This window comes from Tachypleus tridentatus, chromosome 9, assembly GCF_004210375.1.
Source record: "Tachypleus tridentatus isolate NWPU-2018 chromosome 9, ASM421037v1, whole genome shotgun sequence".
Taxonomy (NCBI): Eukaryota; Metazoa; Arthropoda; class Merostomata; order Xiphosura; family Limulidae; genus Tachypleus; species Tachypleus tridentatus.
Genome location: NC_134833.1, coordinates 89,805,183 through 89,827,199, shown reverse-complemented (window position 1 = coordinate 89,827,199; position 22,017 = coordinate 89,805,183). Strand labels below are relative to the sequence as shown.

The following is a 22,017-nucleotide window of genomic DNA, read 5'->3' as shown; positions in this document are numbered from 1 at the left end:
CCTTTCTAACAATATTAGCTTTGTAGCTTTTAACAGAGAAATTTGTGAGAAAAATTCTGGATAGACACATGCATGCATATTACTTTAAAGTGCTTTTTAGTGAACTTAAGAGATGAGGTATTGTAGTTTGTGTTAACTTTTTTCTGTAAATTAATATACATTGATATTTAATGATGTTTTTGGCCTTTTATTTTATGAAAGACCAGAATAACATTTTATGTAATGCAAGACAAAAATTTTACTTGTTATCTCTATTTAGTATTGTGTAATTTAAATGATTCAGTAAGTTTGATTAATACTAGAAGCACCTGAATTAAAGGAATTAACATAAATTTGAATACTTTCAAGTGTTATGAATCTATATTAATCATCTATATGATTCAGTTTAATTTTTATTTATTTTTCAATAGTAATTAACTGTGAATTGACTTAGTGTATGAAGTATAAATATATACATATTGTAGTCTGAATAATCATCTGGATAAAGATTTGTTTAAATATACACTGTTTTAATACTTCTATGTTGTTATTCTGATAAGTAACATTTATTATCGTATAAAACATCATTTCATCTTTACATCTGCTGCTTTTACCAAGATTAAACTGTAAAAGCTTCTTAAAGGCTATACTTTCATAGTTTAAACTTTGCTCCTGATAAATATATGTGTTAATCATTGAAATTTGGTGTACTAAATTTATAGTTTACATGAGCTGTTGTGATAAACATATTTCAGGGCACAGCTGCTAAAGAATCGGAAGCTGGGGCTGAAATGTCAGCATTAGTCAACTATGTTCAGCCTGTCCGATTTCATTCCTTTGAATTTGCTGAGAGTGAGCTTATAATACATTTTTCAGTTTCTTGCCTTTTTCCTTATTATCAGATAAAAATCAAATCAAAAGTTATTAAATTTATTAATGTTTATTTTGCATAATAGTTATCCAAATAATCTTAGATAATCAACTAGATTCCTGTATTGTGTGTGTGTGTGTCTATATAGATATGTATGTTTTCACCTGTGTTGCCTGATGCATTACCATTTTAATTTTAATCACTTGACTTTCTGAATTGCTTATCCATGTTATTGAGCAATAAGCAAGCAACTTGATCAAAACTTAGTATGATTAAAACTATTAACAATTCTAAAAATTTACTAATTACAAAGGAATTATAATTAATAAATACAAATGAAATCTAGATACTATAGTTAGTACTAGGTGTCATAAATGCCATTGATAATTTAACAGTAAGATTTGGAGTTATTTACTTGGGGTGTGAGCTCATCCTCAGAGCACTAGTGCACTCTCTGCTAGGTCGATTTTTATTTTTGATCTATCTGAGTAGCTTGCTCTGATCCTAAATTGATATAAAGTCACGTGATTAAGCCTTAACTGGTGCAGATTTACTAACACTCAATTTACTATAACATTGTACTATTTAAGCTTATTACTTGACCTCTTACCACAGGAAAGTCCTTATGCCTAAACAAAACTTCTAAAGTTGTATATGTAATCAAAGGACAAAACACTTTTCTTCAAGTTGATTGATATTAGGTTTCTTTTGTCCAAATGTTGTGTTGTCACATGATATAGTAGAAACTATGCAAAGTCAGTAACCTTGCAAGAATTATAAATAATAAAATAGAATAGACAGGTGAATAAAAATACAATTTTTCACCATGTTAACTTTCTGGTACAAATGCACATTTTTGCATATATGTATATCACATTCCATTTTTAGTAATTTAATTTAATTCTGTAAATTATTATAAATTTACATTATGATAAAAACTTAGACTGCAAGATGAAATAAAATTTAATAAGATTAAGTGATAAAGACTGACTTAAGTTTAGTGACATACTCACTGTTTTCTTTTTTTGGCTATAGGAAAAAATAGAAGTTATGAAGTTTCTTCATTTGTGGAAACACAGGCTACAAGTTTATTGAAGGAACACCCAGTAGAGTTTGTTAAGTATCCTTTCAAATGTTTGCATATTATAAGTATAGTAGATTTTGAAGATCATATCTTAAGACATTTAAAGTCCTAACATGGGTTAATAACCAATGAAAGTGAGAAATAATGCTATGTTTTTTTGTATTACTAGTTTCAGTATAATGATCTCTCATTCTAGCTCTACTGATTACTGTAATAATTCCTCCAAAATCTGTAATTTTTACATTCTCTGCTGTTTTACTTCTTTGATTGCTTACACCAGTTACAGCAACACAATTGGAAAGTTGTTTTACAAGGACTTAACATGTAAAAACTGTTTTATATCTTGTTTTCAATATGTATAAACACACACAGTGTGTAGAACATGCTTACAAATTCTGGCATGTAGAGTATATTGGTTTATGTTGTAAATCTGTTTACTACGTGATAATTTACTGAATGGACTACTTGGTCAAAGTAAATGTTTAAACTATAAATTTTACCTACAGGGTCAGTTAAGGCTGCTTGTCCTTACTGGTATTCTACTCATTGTTATAATTTCACTTGAACGTTGCATCTACGTGAAATGGCCCTCGTGGGCAAAACAATATTCCACGAAATCGAGGGCAAAAGAAATTGTATCTGGGATGTTTATCTTTGCTTTTTTAACCCAATCCCCATTTTTCTGCTTTTGGAACACTACTCATTGTTATAATTTCACTTGAACGTTGCATCTACGTGAAATGGCCCTCGTGGGCAAAACAATATTCCACGAAATCGAGGGCAAAAGAAATTGTATCTGGGATGTTTATCTTTGCTTTTTTAACCCAATCCCCATTTTTCTTTATCATGAGAATCGAGGAGAACAACCGCATCAGACTGTCGCAATTTGGCAACAGACCAATCTACTTAACATGACACTGGATACGAGTGGTTGTTTTTGCATTGCTTCCAGCAGTGATAATTGTCGTGTCAAACACGGTCCTAATTCACGAGATGAGACATGTCCAGAAGATAAGAAGAAAACTTCTTGTCCAAAGACACTTAGCAGTGGACAGACGACACGGAGAACAAATCAAACTGTCCATAACCTTGGTTGCAATTACATGTCTGTTTCTAATTGGAGAGCTTCCTTCAAACCTCATGAGTAGAATCACTGCTGTCCACTTGCTTTTCGGAGGCGACGCCTGCATGCTACATTCTTCATTATACGGGATATTAGCTCTTGCTTTTTCATTTTTAGTCACAACACATTATTCATCTAACTTTGTCCCCCAATTTTTTCCTCCAATGTATAAATACATGTTCTTAGGACTTGCAGATATAGAAACTAAGCTGGTCTTTTCAAACAAATTTATTCTTTTAATGTTTCTTTGACTTTTTGCACAGTTATAATAAACGTCAACTAAGTAGGATTTATCCACGTGGAACACGAGTAGACTCCAGTAACTACATGCCTCAGGTAAGTATAAATAGAATTTTTTAAATATTATATTCTGTTTATGTATATATCAGTCCATGGTTTTGTCTTTTTTATTTTTATTGTGTTTGTTATATCTTACTGATTGTCCATTTGATCCTATTTATTTGATTATGAGCTGTTATTTAATTCTTTAATTCAACTTCTGTTAAAGAAGATATCACACTAATAATTTTGACAAAAGTATAACTTTTTTCTTGTATTATTTTAACCTGGTAACCTATTCTCTTATGTGCAATTATTGATGTTTATAATTTTGTATGATTTCTGTAATTATAGAAAATCTACTGTATTTTATTTGCATTTCTGTAACTCCTCTTTATTTTTTATAGGTATTTTGGAATGCTGGCTGTCAAATGGTAGCATTGAATTTTCAAACATTAGGTAAGAATCTCTAAGTTGTCTGCTAAAGATTTTCTGTGACACTCTATGAACACTGATCTTGATAATGATTTGAATGTTTTTCATTGATAATTGACTGTCTTAATTGTAGACATTATTATAGATTTTTAGGTAAGAATTCAGTCTGTTTCCATATTGTTGTCCAAAAAAAACAAAGTTTTATGGCATTCAAGTTAATAAAAGATACCTTTAACTCTTTCAGCATGGGCTTGGTCTCTGGGACTGACCTTGTAACTATTTTGCAGTTTTTATAGTTTTAATGCTATAACTTTTAAATTAGTAGGTATATGTTACAAAATTTGGCAGATTATTAGCAAACCTAACAGGGCTCTTATATACAAAATATTAATTTTTTTATTAAGTTTAAGGTTTGTTAAGCAATCTTTTTATCATGCCTTTTTCTTCTTTTTACATGTTGCTTATTTGACATGCAAAGTAGTTTTTATTTTAAGATTAAAATACTTTTATGTATCAGAACATTTTCAGATTTCACATGCAGAATATTTAATATCTGGATAGTTATCAAATGTTTATTAAGAAAAAACTTTATATTTTATCTGTTATTTTCACTTATGAATCTCTTTACAGTTTTAGTAGAATTGACCAATCTTGCAACTGTTATAAAAAATTAGGAAATAAATATAAATTATGTTTCTTTCATTTGAGAATGACAGATTATAACACAAAAACATAAATATTTAGACTGAAATAGCTTAAATCTCATAACATTATACTTTTATAAGTATATTATTTTTATTATATTGATCTTTCAGCAGTGCTTGGCTGACAATGCAAAAGTTAGAATGACGTGCCACACATGCACTTATGCTACTCTATCCAATAATATGATTGATCTTTAGTCTTCACAAAGTGACCTGTCTTATTAGTGTTTCAGTAGACTAGTATATTGTAAAACACAGTCATATTTCAGTTATTATTTATATACAGGGTGTTCAGAGAGTCACTGTGCACTTATACTTTTATTGCAATGTGGAACAGGTGTATCTAGGAATTTTTTCAGCAAATCGCTGTCACACCACATCTGTGTATCTACCACCTTCTCGGAATATGTGTTCGACGAGCCATACACGTTCTTCAGTTGTTAAAACCATATTGGGATCAAAATCTGAAATATAATAACATATGATTACAAAACTGCACAGTGACTTTCCGAACACCCTGTAGATTATTGCTATTTAAAAAATAAGATATTAAATTTATTTTTTTTAAATTATAGAACAATAAATAAAAAAGTAAATCAAACAATTATCTTTTCTAGCTATGACCTTTGTACTCAGTTGTCACTCGATGTAGGTTGCTTTGCCTTTTATAATTTCATGTGGAAGATATGAAAAAACCTTTTTAGGTTTTATATGTACAGTTGAATAACCAAAAAATCATAAATGACTATACTGATACCATAGAATTCAACTATAAGTTATTTAGCTTAATAACTAAACTGTATTTAGGTTTAAAAAAAGATACGAATTTTCAAACAGACTAAGGACACAACCTATCTCCTTGAAATCTTTGTTCAAAAGAAAGAGGTGGTCTTTTAACATGTTAAAGTGGTTGAAAAAATCACAAGGAGGTACATTCTAATCTGTCAATTGGTTATTCACGTCATATATTGAATTAAGTGTACGTAAGGGACCATTTCCAAAAAATGGAAAGAGATGAACTTGAGCCACTGTGTTTGATTCGGTACATAAGCCATATCTCAACAAAATAAAAATATATGAAGTACTAGCTTGTCAGTATTGGTAATTTGAGTTCCTAATTTGCATAAAACTGCAAAGTTGGTATTTTAACATCACAAAAGTCTAATTTGAACCAATCTTGTATTCAGCATACCATATGACACACAAAAATTGGCATTTAAATGTGTTTTTTTAATACTTACTGTTAAATTGAGAAATTGAATGATGTATAATACTAAAATTTGAATTAGTCTCCAATGTGATACCAAACATATACATAAATTCATGAAATAACAGTTTAATCACATTTTGAATGCAAGTCAACAAATGTGACTTTGACCCATGACCCATCTGGAAAGGGTTAAAAAGTAGAGTAATCACTGGGATATTTTTGCTGGCCTATCATGCAATATAGAAATAAAAATCTAGTGGTTATGGTAAATATTGTTGGACTGTAATATGTCAGATTCAATATTTGCTTATTTGGTAATCAAATTTCTAGTTGTTCAAAGCAAATAAATGTAAACCTTGTGATCATTTGTATTATATATATGTTGTCTTCAGATCTGGGAATGCAGTTGAACTTGGGTATCTTTGAATATAATGCTCGCAGTGGTTACCTCCTGAAGCCTGACTTTATGAGGAGAGGAGATAGAAAATTTGATCCATTCACAGAGTCAACTGTGGATGGTATAATAGCTGGTACAGTATCAGTCAAGGTAAACCAGGTTACTCAGTCTGATGTTATTTGAAGCTAACTGATGTTTAAAAACATGATCCATTTGTAAAGACAACTGTACATGGTATTATTTTTACTGATATCGAACAAGTCAATGTAAACTAGTTATTTTGATCCTTTGTGTTTCTAGCTTCCCAATATGTACAACATTTTTATTCTTAACTTACGATGGCTGTAAAGATAAAATGAAATTTGTATTCTGGCATAACATTTACAAACAGCTACACATTCCTGCAAAATAAATGTTGCTATTGCTGTAAAAAAATGTTAGTATTCTGTCAAAATCTGGTATCTGTTTTTGTATTATGTAAGTCAAAATTTTGCTTTTCACAATTAGATTTTACCACTGTGTTGTATTCATTGTTTTTGCTATTAAAAAAGTAAAATGAGACTTCATAGTTGTGTGTTCTATTGTCTTTTCACTAATAGGCAAAGGTAATCATCTGGTAACTATCACATAATATTCATGGACTTAAATAATGCAGCTGAGATGACAGAGACATAAAACCAGATTTTTTTATTACATTTCAGTTTGTGTAGTTAAGAAGTTATAATCTGTATTAATGCCAACTTGAAACTTGAAAACATAAACTTGATTTATTTTCAGATCATTTCTGGTCAGTTCTTAACAGATAAAAGAGTAGGAACTTATGTGGAAGTGGATATGTATGGACTTCCTGCGGACACTGTACGTCGAAAATTCCGTACCAAGACTGTTCCTGCAAATGGAATTAACCCCATTTTTGATGATGATCCATTTGTTTTTAAAAAGGTAATTCAATCAGATTTCCTGAAAAATAAACCTACTTTTATTTTGTAATTTCTTATTTACTTGTACCATCCATCTGTTAATGGTGTCAGTCTGTTGGACTGACCATTTTTGTGAAGCAATGTATTGTAACTTCTATAATTCTCAATTTATTGAATGTATCTCATGACATTTTGAAAGTGTTTAGTAAGCATAAGTGTGTTGTATATACAAATATTTTTTAACAAAATGTTTCTACTAAAGATTAGTCTGTAAATTTATGAAACTTTTACTGTGTTAGTCTCATAGAAAGGTGATCTTCTATCTTAAGTGTAATAATAGTTCTTTTCATTGAACAGGGCCCAACAGAGCTAGGTGGTTAGGGTGCTTAACTTATAATCTTAGGGTCATATAGTAAAATGTCCATAAAAAAACTTGTAAATAAAACACATTACACTTGAAACCTATTTCAGTTATTTGTACTGAAGAGATTCTTGCTTTTTCATTCCATTTCATTAATCCTCCTTTAAAATATGAACACCAGAAATATACCAGGCACTAAAATAGAATGTCTCAAAACTACTATAGCTTAACTAGCTTTCCAATTAGGCTGTAAACATGTTAAAAATTTGTTTAGCTTCTCATGGCAGAAAAACTCAATCACAAACTCTAAAACTGATATTGAATATTTATTTAATAATCCCAAAATGAAATAACAGAATAAATGCTCTTTCTGCTGGTTATAATTAATCCAGTAGTGTGTCGTGGAAAATGACTGAAATTTTTTGAAAGACAGTATGATCTTATTTCTTCAGTGAAGCAGGAAGACTGGTGGAAGTTCTAAGTTTTTATTTTGGCTTGTTAGGATTATAGTATGTATTTTTTATTTGTTAGATATTTAAATAGTCATATAAAGGTAGAAAAGAAATATAAAGTATGCATACAGTTTGTGTGACACAGAGAAGTGGAGATAGCTTCATTTTGATATTAAGATATTAAAACTTAAGTTTTAAATTTTAAATTATTAACTACATTTTAATGCTACATTTATTGACAAATATTATTAATAGAGATGTTTAAGTAAATGTTTGAATACAACAACTCTGTAAAAAGTTGTAACATGTGCACCTATAGTACACATAGGTTTATGTAGAGAAATCTATCAAACCAGCCAGTGGAGGAATATTTAGAAATTTGGGATTTTTTTTTTTCCTACTGGTGATACTAACCAGTCAGATATATTCTTGTCAGAGATGTCTTCTCCTTGTTTATTTTATTATTTTTTTTATGGGTTGTATTGTAATAAATACTTTTATAAATGAAGACAGCCTCAAGAGTAAAAATGAAACTTATATATTACTGTATTTTATACAGAAATCTTGATTTAAGTCTAATATATTTTGGTTCTAGGTTGTACTTCCAGATCTGGCATGTTTGAGAATAACTGTAAATGAAGAGAATGGGCGTTTTATTGGTCACAAGCTGCTACCTGTAGTTGGGCTTCGTCCAGGTATTTGTATTATTTTGTGATGTTACTAGCATATTTAACTTTTCCAACTAGTGTCAGTAAGATACTATGCATTATTAATGCTCAGGTTGTCAGGAGTGCTATTGTGTCACTTAATATCAGTTCTTATTTGTCCAGCTAGATAAATGAAATGAAGAATCTTTGTAACTCAGCATTAGTTGAGATTGTTAAATTTAGTATGGTTTCCTTAATTTCTATCGAACATTCATTCTGAGTTCACGTCGTGATGGAATTCTGTTGAGTGGTTAATGATACATCATATTTGAACTCTTGTTGGTTAATAATTGAATTATTATTTGCTGAGTTCCATGCACATTTTTTTTTATATGAGAGCCAACATAGTGCTTTGTATACTCCAAATACATGAATTGAATGTTTATATTGACACTCTGTACATGGCATGTGTAACATTGACACACTACACAAACATCATTAGCTATTGTTTCACCATACATTTGAATAGAAAATTTTGAGATCAGAAAATGACTGAGGGAAAATTTCAAAATCTGTTATTTCCAAGTTAAGTTAAGCACAGTATTTAAGTCTCAATTAAAAAATTAGGAAAACCTGTTTAGCATTAAAGATCATGTATCACTCTTACAAATGTCACATTATATATTAGTATAAATATATCAAATTTTAACTTATGCACTTGGGTCATATCAAGCACCATCAAGATAATTGTGTAAAACAAAGTACTCATAACATGCCAAACAGCAATTCAAGTATCTGCTGATATACATTAAATTGTGATGTTCCAGTAATACTGCAACAGTTTTCAATCATGGCTAGAGTGGTTGTTATGAATTAGAGAGACTGTTGTGATCAAGTAACATTAAAGGAAGTTGAATTGAGAAGATTTGTCAATTACTATGAATTTTAAATCATGAATATATGAGATGAAACATTTTAGACCAATGAAAGCAAAAGTTACCTGGTATGATAAAAAAAATCTGTGAATGCACAGAGGGACAAATGTTTCTTATACACTTGAGTTTTGTTATAAAAGAATAATTTCACGACCTCAGCAGAGAAAAAACATCTATCAACAGACACATGTAGCTATAATTAGTGATACTTATTTCACGAATCTACTTTAAGCAAGTGATTTCAACTCCCTTTCCTCTATTCAGACTTCATAAAAATGTTTTAGACTATTGGAAGTATTTAAGTCTGTACTACAGTATGTGGTCTTATAGATATGAAGTACTCAGAATGTAGATACTTATACACAGGTTGTAAAAGCAAGTTTGAAATATTTAATTTTAGTAATATGAACATTTATTGAAAAATAATTATGCATATTTTTAATAATTATTGTATTACCTTTTTTTTTTTTCTCTCCTTTGGATATTTCTGTAGACCAACATTTGGAAACCACTGTTTGTAGATTCCAACACTTAATAGTGATTCTAGTTTTAGTAGTTGAAAACATGAACACATCAGAAATTACTTTGGTTTAGATCAGACTGTTATTTTGTATTTTGCTGGTTGCACTGATTTGTTTGTTGTTGGAAATGTAAGCTGTAAACCTTGTTAAAAATGTTTGCCAGAGAGTATGGAAATTTTACTTCAATATTTGTAAGCTGATTTCTGAAGAACATTTGTGTGATGTTTATTTTATTTTCATATAGGACATATGTCACCATAACTGTAAGTTATATGTAATTAATATCATAAATACAGCATCTTAAAATGTTAACACTAAAAATATTGTGAAAGAACAGAATAAGAACATTAAGTCAGCATTTCATTAAGTTCAGAAAGAGATGTTTGTCTGAAATATGAGCAAAAATGCTCTACTATTGTAATTGTGGCAGAAATCTTACCTTTAAAAACAATACTAAAAAAAGCTTGAACTCTTTAACCCTTTCAGCTCGGTTGGCGACTGCAATCGACTTGAAGGCTCAGCGCTGCAGGCTGTCTTCGTCAACAAGATGTAAATAACATTCCCTCGTGGCTAATTTTCATAATCACACAGGCCTGTAGACCCACTTGAGGCTAGAACTACATGTATTATTCATTGTCTACTTGGGATTCCCAGTAGGTATCTAAACCGGAGGTCACGTGATTTCGTTGTTTTCTAGCCTGTGTAGATCATACTGTTCATTGTTTTAGAAGACACCTTCCTTGCATATTCTGTTGATACTTGCAACATTGTTACAATGCTGAAAGGAAAAGCTTATACCACTAAAGAAGTAACCAATATTATTTTTAACGATGAAGAGAGTGACAAAGAGTTTGAGCCAGATGATAATGAAAGCTTACTTGTAATGAACGAGAGTGATAATGAAGACATTCGTGGCCTGGAATCTGTCCCTGCTTTAGATAAGCACATGGTGTAGTTAGGGTCATATAACTTATTGCATAAACTGACTGAACACGGCTAGTTCTTGTTAACGGATATATATTGTACAGACTGCAAGAGCAACAGTGAAAACCCAGTATTGCCAAGACTATTCAGAGATCAGATTATTCAAAATTTGCTGGAGGGATATGTCATCAAAGCCAAACGAAAAGGAAGACCAAGTGCTGATAAAGGTCAGCGCTTGATGGAAAGACATAGTATTGGACAATATGAAGACAGAAAACATAAACCTGATTGTACTGTTTGCAGCAATAGATACACAGCTGGATGGAAAAGAAAGCAGACTAATGATTTCTGCAAATGGTGCAATCTCCTCATGTACTTTTTACCATGCCATGAGATATATCATAACCACAAAGACTATTGACAGGCTGCTGTACAAAGTGTATACAATTTATAATAAATTATTGTGCTTTACATGGCACTTCTTCGTTGTGTATCAGGATGTCTTCCTTTATTCCTGTTATTCTTATGTATTGAATTTAACATATATAGTATTGAGTACAATCACTGAATATATCAGGGACTTCTGTTGAGTTATTGCCGAGATATCATGCTTTTAGTACTGATACTGTAATTAGTTGAAGTATCAAACATATGTATTCAGCCCCATGCCAAACATTAAACTTTTCTATTCAGCACCGAAATGGTTAAGAAACTTAATTGGTTAAAATATGTAAGATTTGTACTTTATGTTGATTTCAGGGTATCGCCACATTTCCTTGCGGAATGAGTCAGGTCAACCTTTGACCCTTCCAACACTTTTTGTCCACATAACTGTGAAAGATTACATTCCTGATGGCTTCTCAGGTAAACTGTAACTTGTGTTTGCTATCTTTGAAAACATTGATAATACCAGCTTCTCTGGAAACTCTTTATGTTTTAAGTTATTATTTCAAACATTCATAGCAAGCAACATTTTCTCAGTTAAACAATAATATGTCTGTAGTTGTCAATTTAAACATTAATAACTACTGACTGGTTGTCAGATAAACTACAGTACACCTAGAATTAAATTGTAAATGAATATTTATAGAAGGGAATATGGATTACATCACTAGTGGAAACCATGCAGCATTTTATTTCTATCATGTTAACTGTAAGAATGGATAAAACTGTTACAAGTCTCATCATAAATTATTGGCTGCAAAATTTTGACCAATATTAACTGTACATATTAGGGTTGTCAAAAGTTTGAACAACAGGAGGATCGTTCAATTTTATGAGAAATCTAGGTCTAACATTTTGATTGAATTAAATAAGTGGCTTCCATATAGAAAGTGAAATGTACTCAAATAATCCATTGTCTTTTGTTACATGAGTAGTAATACTCAACTACTCAACTCCTATTGAAATCCAATATAGATTAATACTGTTAAAGTGTTACACAACATCCAGTTAAAAGGTACATCTTATAATATGTACATATAACAGTTTCTATAGGTGGTACATTGCCACCAACCACGTCTTTGTGACAACCATGCCATTAGGTTCTTCTGAAGATGGGTTATTTGTCTAATAATAGCAAAATTAAATAGTTTTCCAAAAATCAGTTTTAATGTAGAAGCAGTCATTCTTCATTATTTCAATGCATTGTTAAACTTTGTGTATTCTTAAACTTCCACCTTTTACAAGCTCAATATGACCGTTAAATCTTTACATGTGATAAGTGCATCATCATTTTAAAATTCACGATTATTTTTTTTTCTTTCTTATGCATCCAGAGTTAGCTGATGCACTAGCTAATCCTATTGCCTACCAGTCTATGGTTGAAAAACATGCCCAACAGTTGATGGCCTTGACAGATGATATTGAAATGGTCAGTTTTCCATACTCATATATATATTGTCGGTGTAGATTATTAAATAAAAATATGATTTAAATAGCTTTACGTTTCTGAAATATCCGTTCTTGTGTGTGTCTGTGAGTGTTGACTTACGAATGATTGTGATATACTAACACACAGTGAATTTTCAAATGGAACTTGTGAGTTCACTTCCATTTTTGTGTATTTGATACATAAAATGATATGTTGTATCCATATACATCATTTACTTAAATGCTGAATTATTTGTTTATATCAATATTGATTTTTCATAACTAAACATCTTTTTTTTTAACAACTTAAGGTTAAATTAATGTTCAAACATTGCTTCGTTTTATTTTTAAGTAAAACCTGAAGCATCATTCACATGTATTTAAATGGTAGCTGTTAGTTTCACATGCAAATATAAACCTCTGTTTGTGTGTACTTCAATTTTTCAAGAACACACATTTGTTTGCAGTTACATGAAAAATAAACTTATTATTTTTATTAGTAAAGAGTATAATATTCTACAGATTACTTTAAGAACAAGAAAATAGTGAAAGAGAGTAGTTCATTGTTTTGAAAATATACATGACTTACTGTTAAGTTTTCTTTGTGCTCTGAGCGTGTCATGTCAAGGTAAATGTCATGTTCATTAATGTAGGGTATAAATTTTTGGGATCATTTATAATTTGTATTCACTTTGTTTAAATATAATAGGTGTAATTTGAACAAAATCCCTTGTTACACTTCTTAGCTTATTTCCACACTACTGTGCATGTAGTTGGTGTATATTTCCATCTCTTCATTCTTCCATAATACTTTATAAGCTCGTGCTTATCTTTTCCTTTATCATAAGAATATATACCGTAACAAAGTTAATAATAATTATGATGTAATTTTAGCATTAAGGTTTGTCTTCTTCTTCTTTTTTTTAATCATAGTAAGTAGTTTTAATAGAGAAAGAAACTACCTTTAGATATTATCAAATGTGACTTAGCTTTCTGTTTTATTGAAAGGATGAAGGGAAACCTCCATCACCTCAGGAATCCAGACGACTAGATGCAGAAAGGACACGAGTACTTGGGAAGAATGATTCTTTTGATGTTGGAAGGAGTGGGGAAACCAGCACAAATGTGAAACATGATACCATGAATGGAAACATCCAACGTCCAGGCCCTGCAGGAAACACTTCTCCCATTCTCAGTCGTCAAGATACTGTAAACAGTGAGTTGTGTAGTTAGTTGTCATACAATATGTGCTCATGTTATTTAGTTCTACTGTTAGTAAACTGTAGTTTTCAGTATACTTTCTTTCAACATAGCTTATTTTTATCTTACATTTTTGCTAATATTTATCATTTAAAAGATAAATTTGGCATTACAATCATCCCTTCATTGTTGGAGGTTTAATATATTGTACAACACTAACTAAAATTGTAAGAGAGGTTTTAAAAACATATTCATGTCTTGTTTTGAAAATAAAATCCTGTTTATTCTCTGCTAATAATAACATTCTGATGTTATAAACCAACCATGATGGAATAGTTAACAAATAGGATGATAAAAAAATCTAACTAGGTTTCAAAAACCAAGAATCTTGAGCACCTTCAAGTCATCTATTTGAAAGTACCATTGTCTTTCAAAATCTAATTGGTGTTTCAATTTTTTTCCCTTTCATAAATTATTCACAAAAGTTTTTAACTAGTGGATTGTGTTAATCTTCAAAATGTAAATATATTTGTTTTTCTGCTTCTGTAAGTTCGATCAAATATACAAGTTATTTTAAACTTTCAACTTTCAGGAAGATTAAATCAATCAGTTAGAAGTTTGTCAGATGATGCTACTGCAGAAAAACCAACTTCCTTATTGGGTGAGCGAGTTTCATAGATAATCCAGAATTTTTTTAACTGCTTATACTCCCTAGTTTCCAGTCATTATTAGAATGGCCTCTATTTGCAAAGTAAATCACTAAGTAAGATTTGGATTAATAATTATTTATTGCTAGGCTGAAGCTTTATAATGTGAGGTTCTCTAGATGAGAAACATATAATGGCTTATCAGTAGTAATTTTAAAACTTTCATTATTATCAGTTTTTACTTGTCATAGGTGTTTATTTTGTTGCTTTAAAGTTTTAAAATTGTGTAGATATGTAACAAATATTTGTGTCTGTAGCACTGTAAGAAAGAGCAGAAAAAAGTTTCTTGTTTCATTGGATAATCTTTCCACAGAATCAGCAGAAGCAAACATCAGTGCAGAAACCATCGAAAAAATAAAGGAGTCAAAACTAGTTCAGAAAGTACAGACCAAGATAGAAAGAGATCTCACTCTTTTACGTAAGAAATATGAAAAGGTTAGTTTCACTGAATAGAATTATATTTTCATAATGTTAAAAAATGTTATTCAAGGTGAAACTATAGGTTCATACCCAAAATAAAAACAAATTACAGTATCAAAATTCTCTGTTACTAAAAACTAAATAGATATTTTGTTAACTTGAGACACAAGATACAATGATTTTTGCACAAATACTATTATTCTGTGTAAAGATTAAATATAATTAAAATCTAGGAACTTTTGATACAGCTTCATTAAAATCAAATACTCAAGGACTATTTAAATATATATAAGTAAATGATTCCATCATAAACAACAAAATATCCTAAAGAAATCAAATTGCAAGGAAGTTATGTTTACAAATACAGACTGTAGATATGGCTTAAATTGTTAAAAATACTTGAGGATATTTAAGAAATAATGGAATGACTGGAATCGTACGAGTTTTTTTCTTACAAATTACTGAAAAAAAAATCTTGCATTGCAGCTAAATAAATTTTTCTTAGCTTTTAACAACATAGCTGACTTTTTTTTTACAATGAACTTAGAAAATGATGTTCACTTTCCAGATAAAAATAATTTCTATTTAAGCCAGTCTTTCCTCCTTGTGGTTTCTTCAATGCTAGTTGTACAATGAAGAAACATTAGTTGATACAGAAAATTTGTTATTATCTGTTTAGTAAAGATCTTTATTTTTGTCTCACTCTGTTACTTGTTCTTTGATTGCCTGCCTTTAAGACATTAAAATGATGCATCTTGTTTAGTCTCGAGAGAAAGAGAAAGAACTTCATCTACAGAAGGAAGAGAAACTTTTGCAAGCTCAAGAAAAATTGAAGTCCCAAATTGCTAAGTCTCATGCCAAGCTTGTAAAAAAAGGCTCTGCTACTAATGTGTAAGTCATTACTAGTTTTAGCTTTCAAAACCATTTTGTATGTCATTTTATGTGTTATGTGACCATGTCACATTCTTTTGAATAAATTACTTAGTTTTAACTATGAAAAGTAGTTTTTAAGTGTAAACTATTTGTAGTAATAATATTTAACATTAAAAGCATGTTTTTAAGAGACCCAGTTGTTGGCATTTGTGACTGCTGATTTGTGAGTCTGTTGACAAAATAAAATCCATTATCTGGTTAGCCAAGAGTAGCCCAAAAATTTATAATGTGTGTTTGCTTTGATTACCTGCCTTTCTTCTATTTAATGAATTCAGAATTAGGAGTGGGAAAAACTCCAGTTATTACAGTGTGTGAATATTGATGTGTTTGAAATGCTATCAAAGATACAAACAAATTAAAACTGGACACTCGGACATATCATTTGATTATCTTTTTATGTTCTTTCCAGTGCTTATTTGTTTTTTGTCTTTTGTAGAAAGACACGCTCTTGATATTTTCTTTTATTGCTTTCAAACTACCTCTTACGCTGGGTTAATTAAAGGATGATTCATATAATCTTCATGGTGAATGTCACTTGGTGAACAGCATCTGAATTTCACCACTCACCATCAAACTTTGGAGAAAGAAAGATCAGTATTGGTCTTCTTGTTTTTTAGTAATACAAATTTGGAAATCAAAGTTACTGTTAAATATATTCTAAATCCCTTTAACAACGAATAAAGAAAAAATTTTAAACAGGACGTAAATATATTGATGGCTAATATCAATCCTTTAAAAACAATGCAAACAAGGTAGTAGGGATAACATTTGTATCATCCCTACAAATGCCATCTCTACTATTTTGTTTTACAATGCTAAAATCAGGAGTTTGATTCCCCTCGGTGGACTTAGCAGATAACTCGATGTGTTTTGCTATAAGAAAACACACATACTACCTTGTATGCGTAGTCATTTATGTGAATTTTGGGAAATGTTCTAGGTTTATAATTTATATGAAAGAGGATTTATTTTATCTTGGATAAAACTTGCTTTTGATGGGAACTGGAAGCACTTATGTGACCTTGTCTACTAAAGGTTAAGTGGGTTATGAACTCATTCAAGTTCAATTTCAACAGTAATAAAATTTGTAATTTGTCAAATATTAGAATATGATCTTAAAAATAATGCATGTAGATATTTTGTTTTATTTGTCACATTTTCACTGTTATTATTTGTTCATAACAGTTTGACATCTAGTTCACTTGTTCACATTTACAGACAGTTACTCAAGAGAAAAAGTGAAGTTGATCTCCAAACAATGTCAGTTCAACACCAAAGTAAGGTGAGTACTTTAACTGACTGGAAGTTTCTCTTTTCAATATATGCTATACAGATAGATATTTAATGACTAATTAAACTAACGTCTCAGAAAATACTGTTAAAATTCCCTGTTATACAAATTTATACAAAGTTATTTATCTCAAAACATTTATAATTCCAAATTTGTATGTTCTCATTTTAGCTATTTCACAAATATAAGTGTTCTTCAAGTTTCTTCTTTTCTCACCTGAACCTAAATACACAAAAAATATTTAACCCTTTTGCAACAACTCGCAGATCAAAGGTCATGTCATCTTGTTTGTTGACTTGCATTCAGAATTTTATAGAACTACTATTTTATGAATGTATGTCATAAGTTTGTTATCAAATTATAGACTAAAGCTCAAACTTTATTATTATATATAAACCAATTTCTTAATTTAAAAGTAAATATTAAAAGAATACACCTAAATATTAATTTTTATGAGTCACTTGGTATGTTGAATGCAGCACTGGTTCAGATTAGATGTTTGTGATGTTAAAACACTAAGTCTGTAGTTTTACATGAATTAGGAACTCTGATTATCAATATTGGTAAGCTGGAATATAAAATAAGAACCACATATCTTTTTATTTTGCTAAGATATGGCTTATGTACTGAATCAAACACAGTGGGTCCCATTCACCTCTTTCCATTAGTGGATGAGGTCCCTCAAATACACTTACTTCAATATATGACATGTGAATAACCAATCAACAGCTCAGAATATGTGCTCTTAGTGGTTTTCTCACCCATTTGGAGCTAGTAAAAGGCTAACATGCTCTTTCAAACCAAGATGTCAAAGAGGTAGGTTGTGTCTTCAGTCTACTAGATGTTTCATATGTTTTTTAGACCTAAATACAGCTTAGTTACTGAGCTTATAGTGGAATTCTATGATATTGATACAGTAGTTTAATTTTTTGGTTATTCAACTGTATATATATAAAACCTGAAATAAAATATGTTTTGGTTCATATGCTCCATGTGTGAAATTTTAAAAGGCTCAGCAACCTATGCACAGCAGCAATCAAGTTTAGAAGATATAATTATTTCTTATGCTTATTTATTTTCTGTTCTATGTTTTAAGAAAAATAAGTTTCATGACTTATTTTTAAATTGTAATAACTTTTATGCATATATAGTGTATAATAATTGAAATGCAACTATATATTACTAGTCTACTAAAATGAATCTAAGACAGGATCACTTTTTAAAGACAAAAGGTCAGTTTATATTATTGGATATGGTAACATGATTGTGCTTGCACTGTGTCAGTGCAAGTTATGGAAAGTTAGCCAACCATGACTGGAAGATCAGTATAATAAAAAATAAGTATATAGTGTTATGAGTCTCACACTACTTAGACTAAACATTTGTATTTTCATGTTGTAATTTGTAGTCATTCTAGAATGAAAAATAGCATAATTTATATTTATTTTCTAATTTTTTATGATGATTATGAGGTCTGTCAGATTTATATACTCCACATAGTTAGGGTAGAGAAAATAACAGATAAAATATAAAGTCTTGCTGAAAACAGAGATTTGAACTGCATTCAGGAAGTTTTAAAGAAATTCATAAATAATATTTGAGATTTTTGGGACAAAGAATAGTTTTTTAATTGAAACAGGAAAATTACTTTTCATTTGGACAAATAATGATACAGACTCAATATTTTCACAAACAAATCTTTATTGAAAATACTTCATTGAAAAAAATCTGATTTTTGTGTACAAAAAAACTTGTAATCTCTGCTGAAAGAGTATCAGACTGTGAAGAAATGCATACTACATCAAAAGTTATAGTATAAGTAATTAACATGTGCAAATGTGTGTATGAACTTGTGTATATTATACTGAGCTTGTTGCAAAATGATTAATTCTACACACTTTTATGTTGGAGAATAATGCAGTACATTCCCAATATATTGCAAAAATATCACTTATAAAGTAAAAGAAATGACTCATTGCTATATAAGTTAAAGTAGTCACTGATTAATTTTTATCAGGTTTCTGTGATTTTTTTTTTTTGGTAAACTTTTAACTGCAAATATGACAACTTAGGTAGTTTGGGTGGCTAGGAAAGTATTTTACTAGATGCAGTTTATTACTGAATCCCTTAGCTCAGTTGATAAGATCATATGTTTGTCTTCATTTCATAAGACAGGTTTCCAATTCCATAAAGTTCTAATGGTGATATTGTTAATTTATGTTTATAGACAGCTCAGTTTGTGAAAATATAATGAGTGTACAGCATGAGATGTGGTATATTTTTAAATTTAGAATAATGCATTTTGTTAGTTATGTCAGATTTAACTAGTATTATATTAATCAGATGATTTTGCAAGTTTATAGATTAAATAAGCATAATATGACTGTTATTTTAGATAGAGGAACTACAAAAGACTTACAGTCAAAATATCCTGTCCCTAACAAAGGAGCAATTGCGTGCAGAAATGGAACTGCAGAAGAAATACCATGAACCAGTAAATATCTTAACATTTAATCTTAAATAGGACTTTCTTATATCTCTATTAAGAATTCATTAAATTGGTGTTTTATGAATTAATAAATTTGTAAATCTTAATATTTCATTTGTTTTTGTTGCCTACATGATTTTCGTAACAAGTGGAAGTAAATAGAAACCTGTGGTGACATTGTCTTATGTTATTTGTTATTGGCAACTTAAATAAAATCCTATAACCTTTTCTATTGTAATTAAACTTGGTTGTTTTGATGGAAAAATGTATTATTTATGTGTAAATAAGTTTTAAAATATACATGACTTTTTTTATTAGCACTTTGCTTTAAGATTGTATATTTTCAGGATATTCCACTGATATGTAGCTTGAGTCACATATCATTAGGGTAATACATTAGGAGTTTTTTTTAATTCATGGTTACTTTTAATGATGTTGGGTGAAAGCAGCAAAAGTAGTGTTGAAGAAATGGTTTCAAATGTGAGGTTATGTTTCAAGATATCAGCTTGCTTCATTTAATGATTTATAGTTGTACTCTAGTTTAATAATAGAAATAAGCCTTGAATATCTTGATTACTTTCAAGACAATTTTCTAAACCAACAGTTTTTCACCATTCATTAGTAATACTAAATTCAACTTGAATCACCTGTAATGGTCTCAGCAATTTAACTGCTTATTAAGTCCATTGTTAGTCACTGGAAAATGCTTTTTCAAAGTACACGAGGAGTTAATCTTTAACATTATAACAAAAAGTTATTTTTAGAATTATGGCAAAATGAAGCACTTGAAACTTGTCTTAACTATAAAATTAAGTAAGTAACTTTATTGTTCAGTAATTACAGATTACATCTCTAAAAACAAATGTCTATTAAAATATTTTAAAACTAGTATTCTAGTTTGGTCAGGAAATTTGCTTATGTTCATTAGCTATATCTTGCCATCGAGAAAGCAACCCAACTGTCTCAAGCTGAACAGCTACAGTTTTTACAGAACCTCCATGACAGGTAAGGTCATTATTGTTCATCTCAAAATATTTTAAACACAAAACAGAACAAACTATACATGTATCTGTTTCAGGTAAGAAATGTGAGTAACACTTGCCAGCTTTTAAAAGCAGCTGCTGACTTTTGTACATTAGTGGTACTGAAAAGAGAGATTGTGCTTACAGGAATCCACCTTGCTGCTAATTTCATTTCATAATACTTTGCTAGGTTGTATACATGGTAGTGTCTTAATCATATATTACACATTATAGCTTCTAAATGACAAATGTGTTGTATAAGGCAGACAATTTGTCTACCAAGATGCATGATAATACCTTTATGATGAAACTGTGAGGGAAACTAATTGATTGTTACATTCTATAGTATTTAATCTATTGACTTTTGTAATGTAAAATTCTATTTCTGTTTTCCAGGGAAGTTAGTGAATTAATGAAGAGGTTAGAGACACAAAACAGGGAAGAAATCCGTAACTTAGGGAAAAGTCATAAGGATAAAAATGAGCTGGCCAGGTATGATTCACGTTTTAAATGGATTTTTTTTCTCCTAATTTTTACTAACACGTATGCTTAATAGTTTCTAAATGAAGTGATATTTTTCTCAACAGTTTTGTGGAGAATTTTAGTACTGTATGCTACACTAATCTACTAAGGTTTTACTTGGTATAGTACAACTTAAAAACTCCCAACACCTGATAGATATTTTCTTCTTTGTTTTAACATTGTAGCAGTGTTCACTCAACATAACCTGTTTTCTCCCTAAACATTGTTTGCTGAGATAGGTGGTTTTGTGTCTGAGGTTTCATATAAACATGTTTAACAAGGATTGAGTGTAAAGGAAGCCATTTACAACAACCTTGAATATGTTAGGTATTTATAGTCATGTAAATCAAATAGTTATGGACATTCACAGTGTTTTGTTTAATATATGTCTAGGTTTGGGTGCAAAATACCCAGTTACTTTTGCTGTAGACTTGTGAAACAAGAATATTGAATAATAACAATCAAATAATACTAAAATACACACTCATATTTTCAGTGAAGTACAAAAATCACCACTCATAAGAGTGGAGAAATCTACTATTGTAATTGTCTACTGTTAGAAAACTCACTGAAATAGTCACAGAAAACCGTATAGAGATGAAGTACAACAGTGAACTCAAGAAATAATGAAGAAATGTGAACTTGAACAATGATGAATCCTAACTGTGATATTTTTTAAATTAATGAGCTGTAAATTGTACAAATTATTTTCTAATTAAT

General features: G+C 29.9%; 1 protein-coding gene across 7 annotated transcripts in view; it reads left to right on the top strand.

Moving 5' to 3' along the window:
- Nucleotides 1–22,017, top strand: part of Plc21C (Phospholipase C at 21C) — a 268,910-nt gene that overhangs the window by 221,257 nt on the left and 25,636 nt on the right. For all 7 annotated transcript variants that reach the window (XM_076455602.1, XM_076455601.1, XM_076455600.1 and 4 more), the window contains 17 exons: nucleotides 735–831; nucleotides 1,886–1,970; nucleotides 3,321–3,393; nucleotides 3,744–3,795; nucleotides 6,078–6,232; nucleotides 6,860–7,024; nucleotides 8,411–8,510; nucleotides 11,602–11,706; nucleotides 12,621–12,715; nucleotides 13,723–13,930; nucleotides 14,507–14,575; nucleotides 14,935–15,056; nucleotides 15,805–15,932; nucleotides 17,193–17,256; nucleotides 19,661–19,759; nucleotides 20,682–20,758; nucleotides 21,172–21,267. In XM_076455602.1, coding sequence (XP_076311717.1) covers nucleotides 735–831; nucleotides 1,886–1,970; nucleotides 3,321–3,393; nucleotides 3,744–3,795; nucleotides 6,078–6,232; nucleotides 6,860–7,024; nucleotides 8,411–8,510; nucleotides 11,602–11,706; nucleotides 12,621–12,715; nucleotides 13,723–13,930; nucleotides 14,507–14,575; nucleotides 14,935–15,056; nucleotides 15,805–15,932; nucleotides 17,193–17,256; nucleotides 19,661–19,759; nucleotides 20,682–20,758; nucleotides 21,172–21,267 — 1,790 coding nt within the window. The remainder of the gene's footprint in view (nucleotides 1–734; nucleotides 832–1,885; nucleotides 1,971–3,320; nucleotides 3,394–3,743; nucleotides 3,796–6,077; nucleotides 6,233–6,859; nucleotides 7,025–8,410; nucleotides 8,511–11,601; nucleotides 11,707–12,620; nucleotides 12,716–13,722; nucleotides 13,931–14,506; nucleotides 14,576–14,934; nucleotides 15,057–15,804; nucleotides 15,933–17,192; nucleotides 17,257–19,660; nucleotides 19,760–20,681; nucleotides 20,759–21,171; nucleotides 21,268–22,017) is intronic.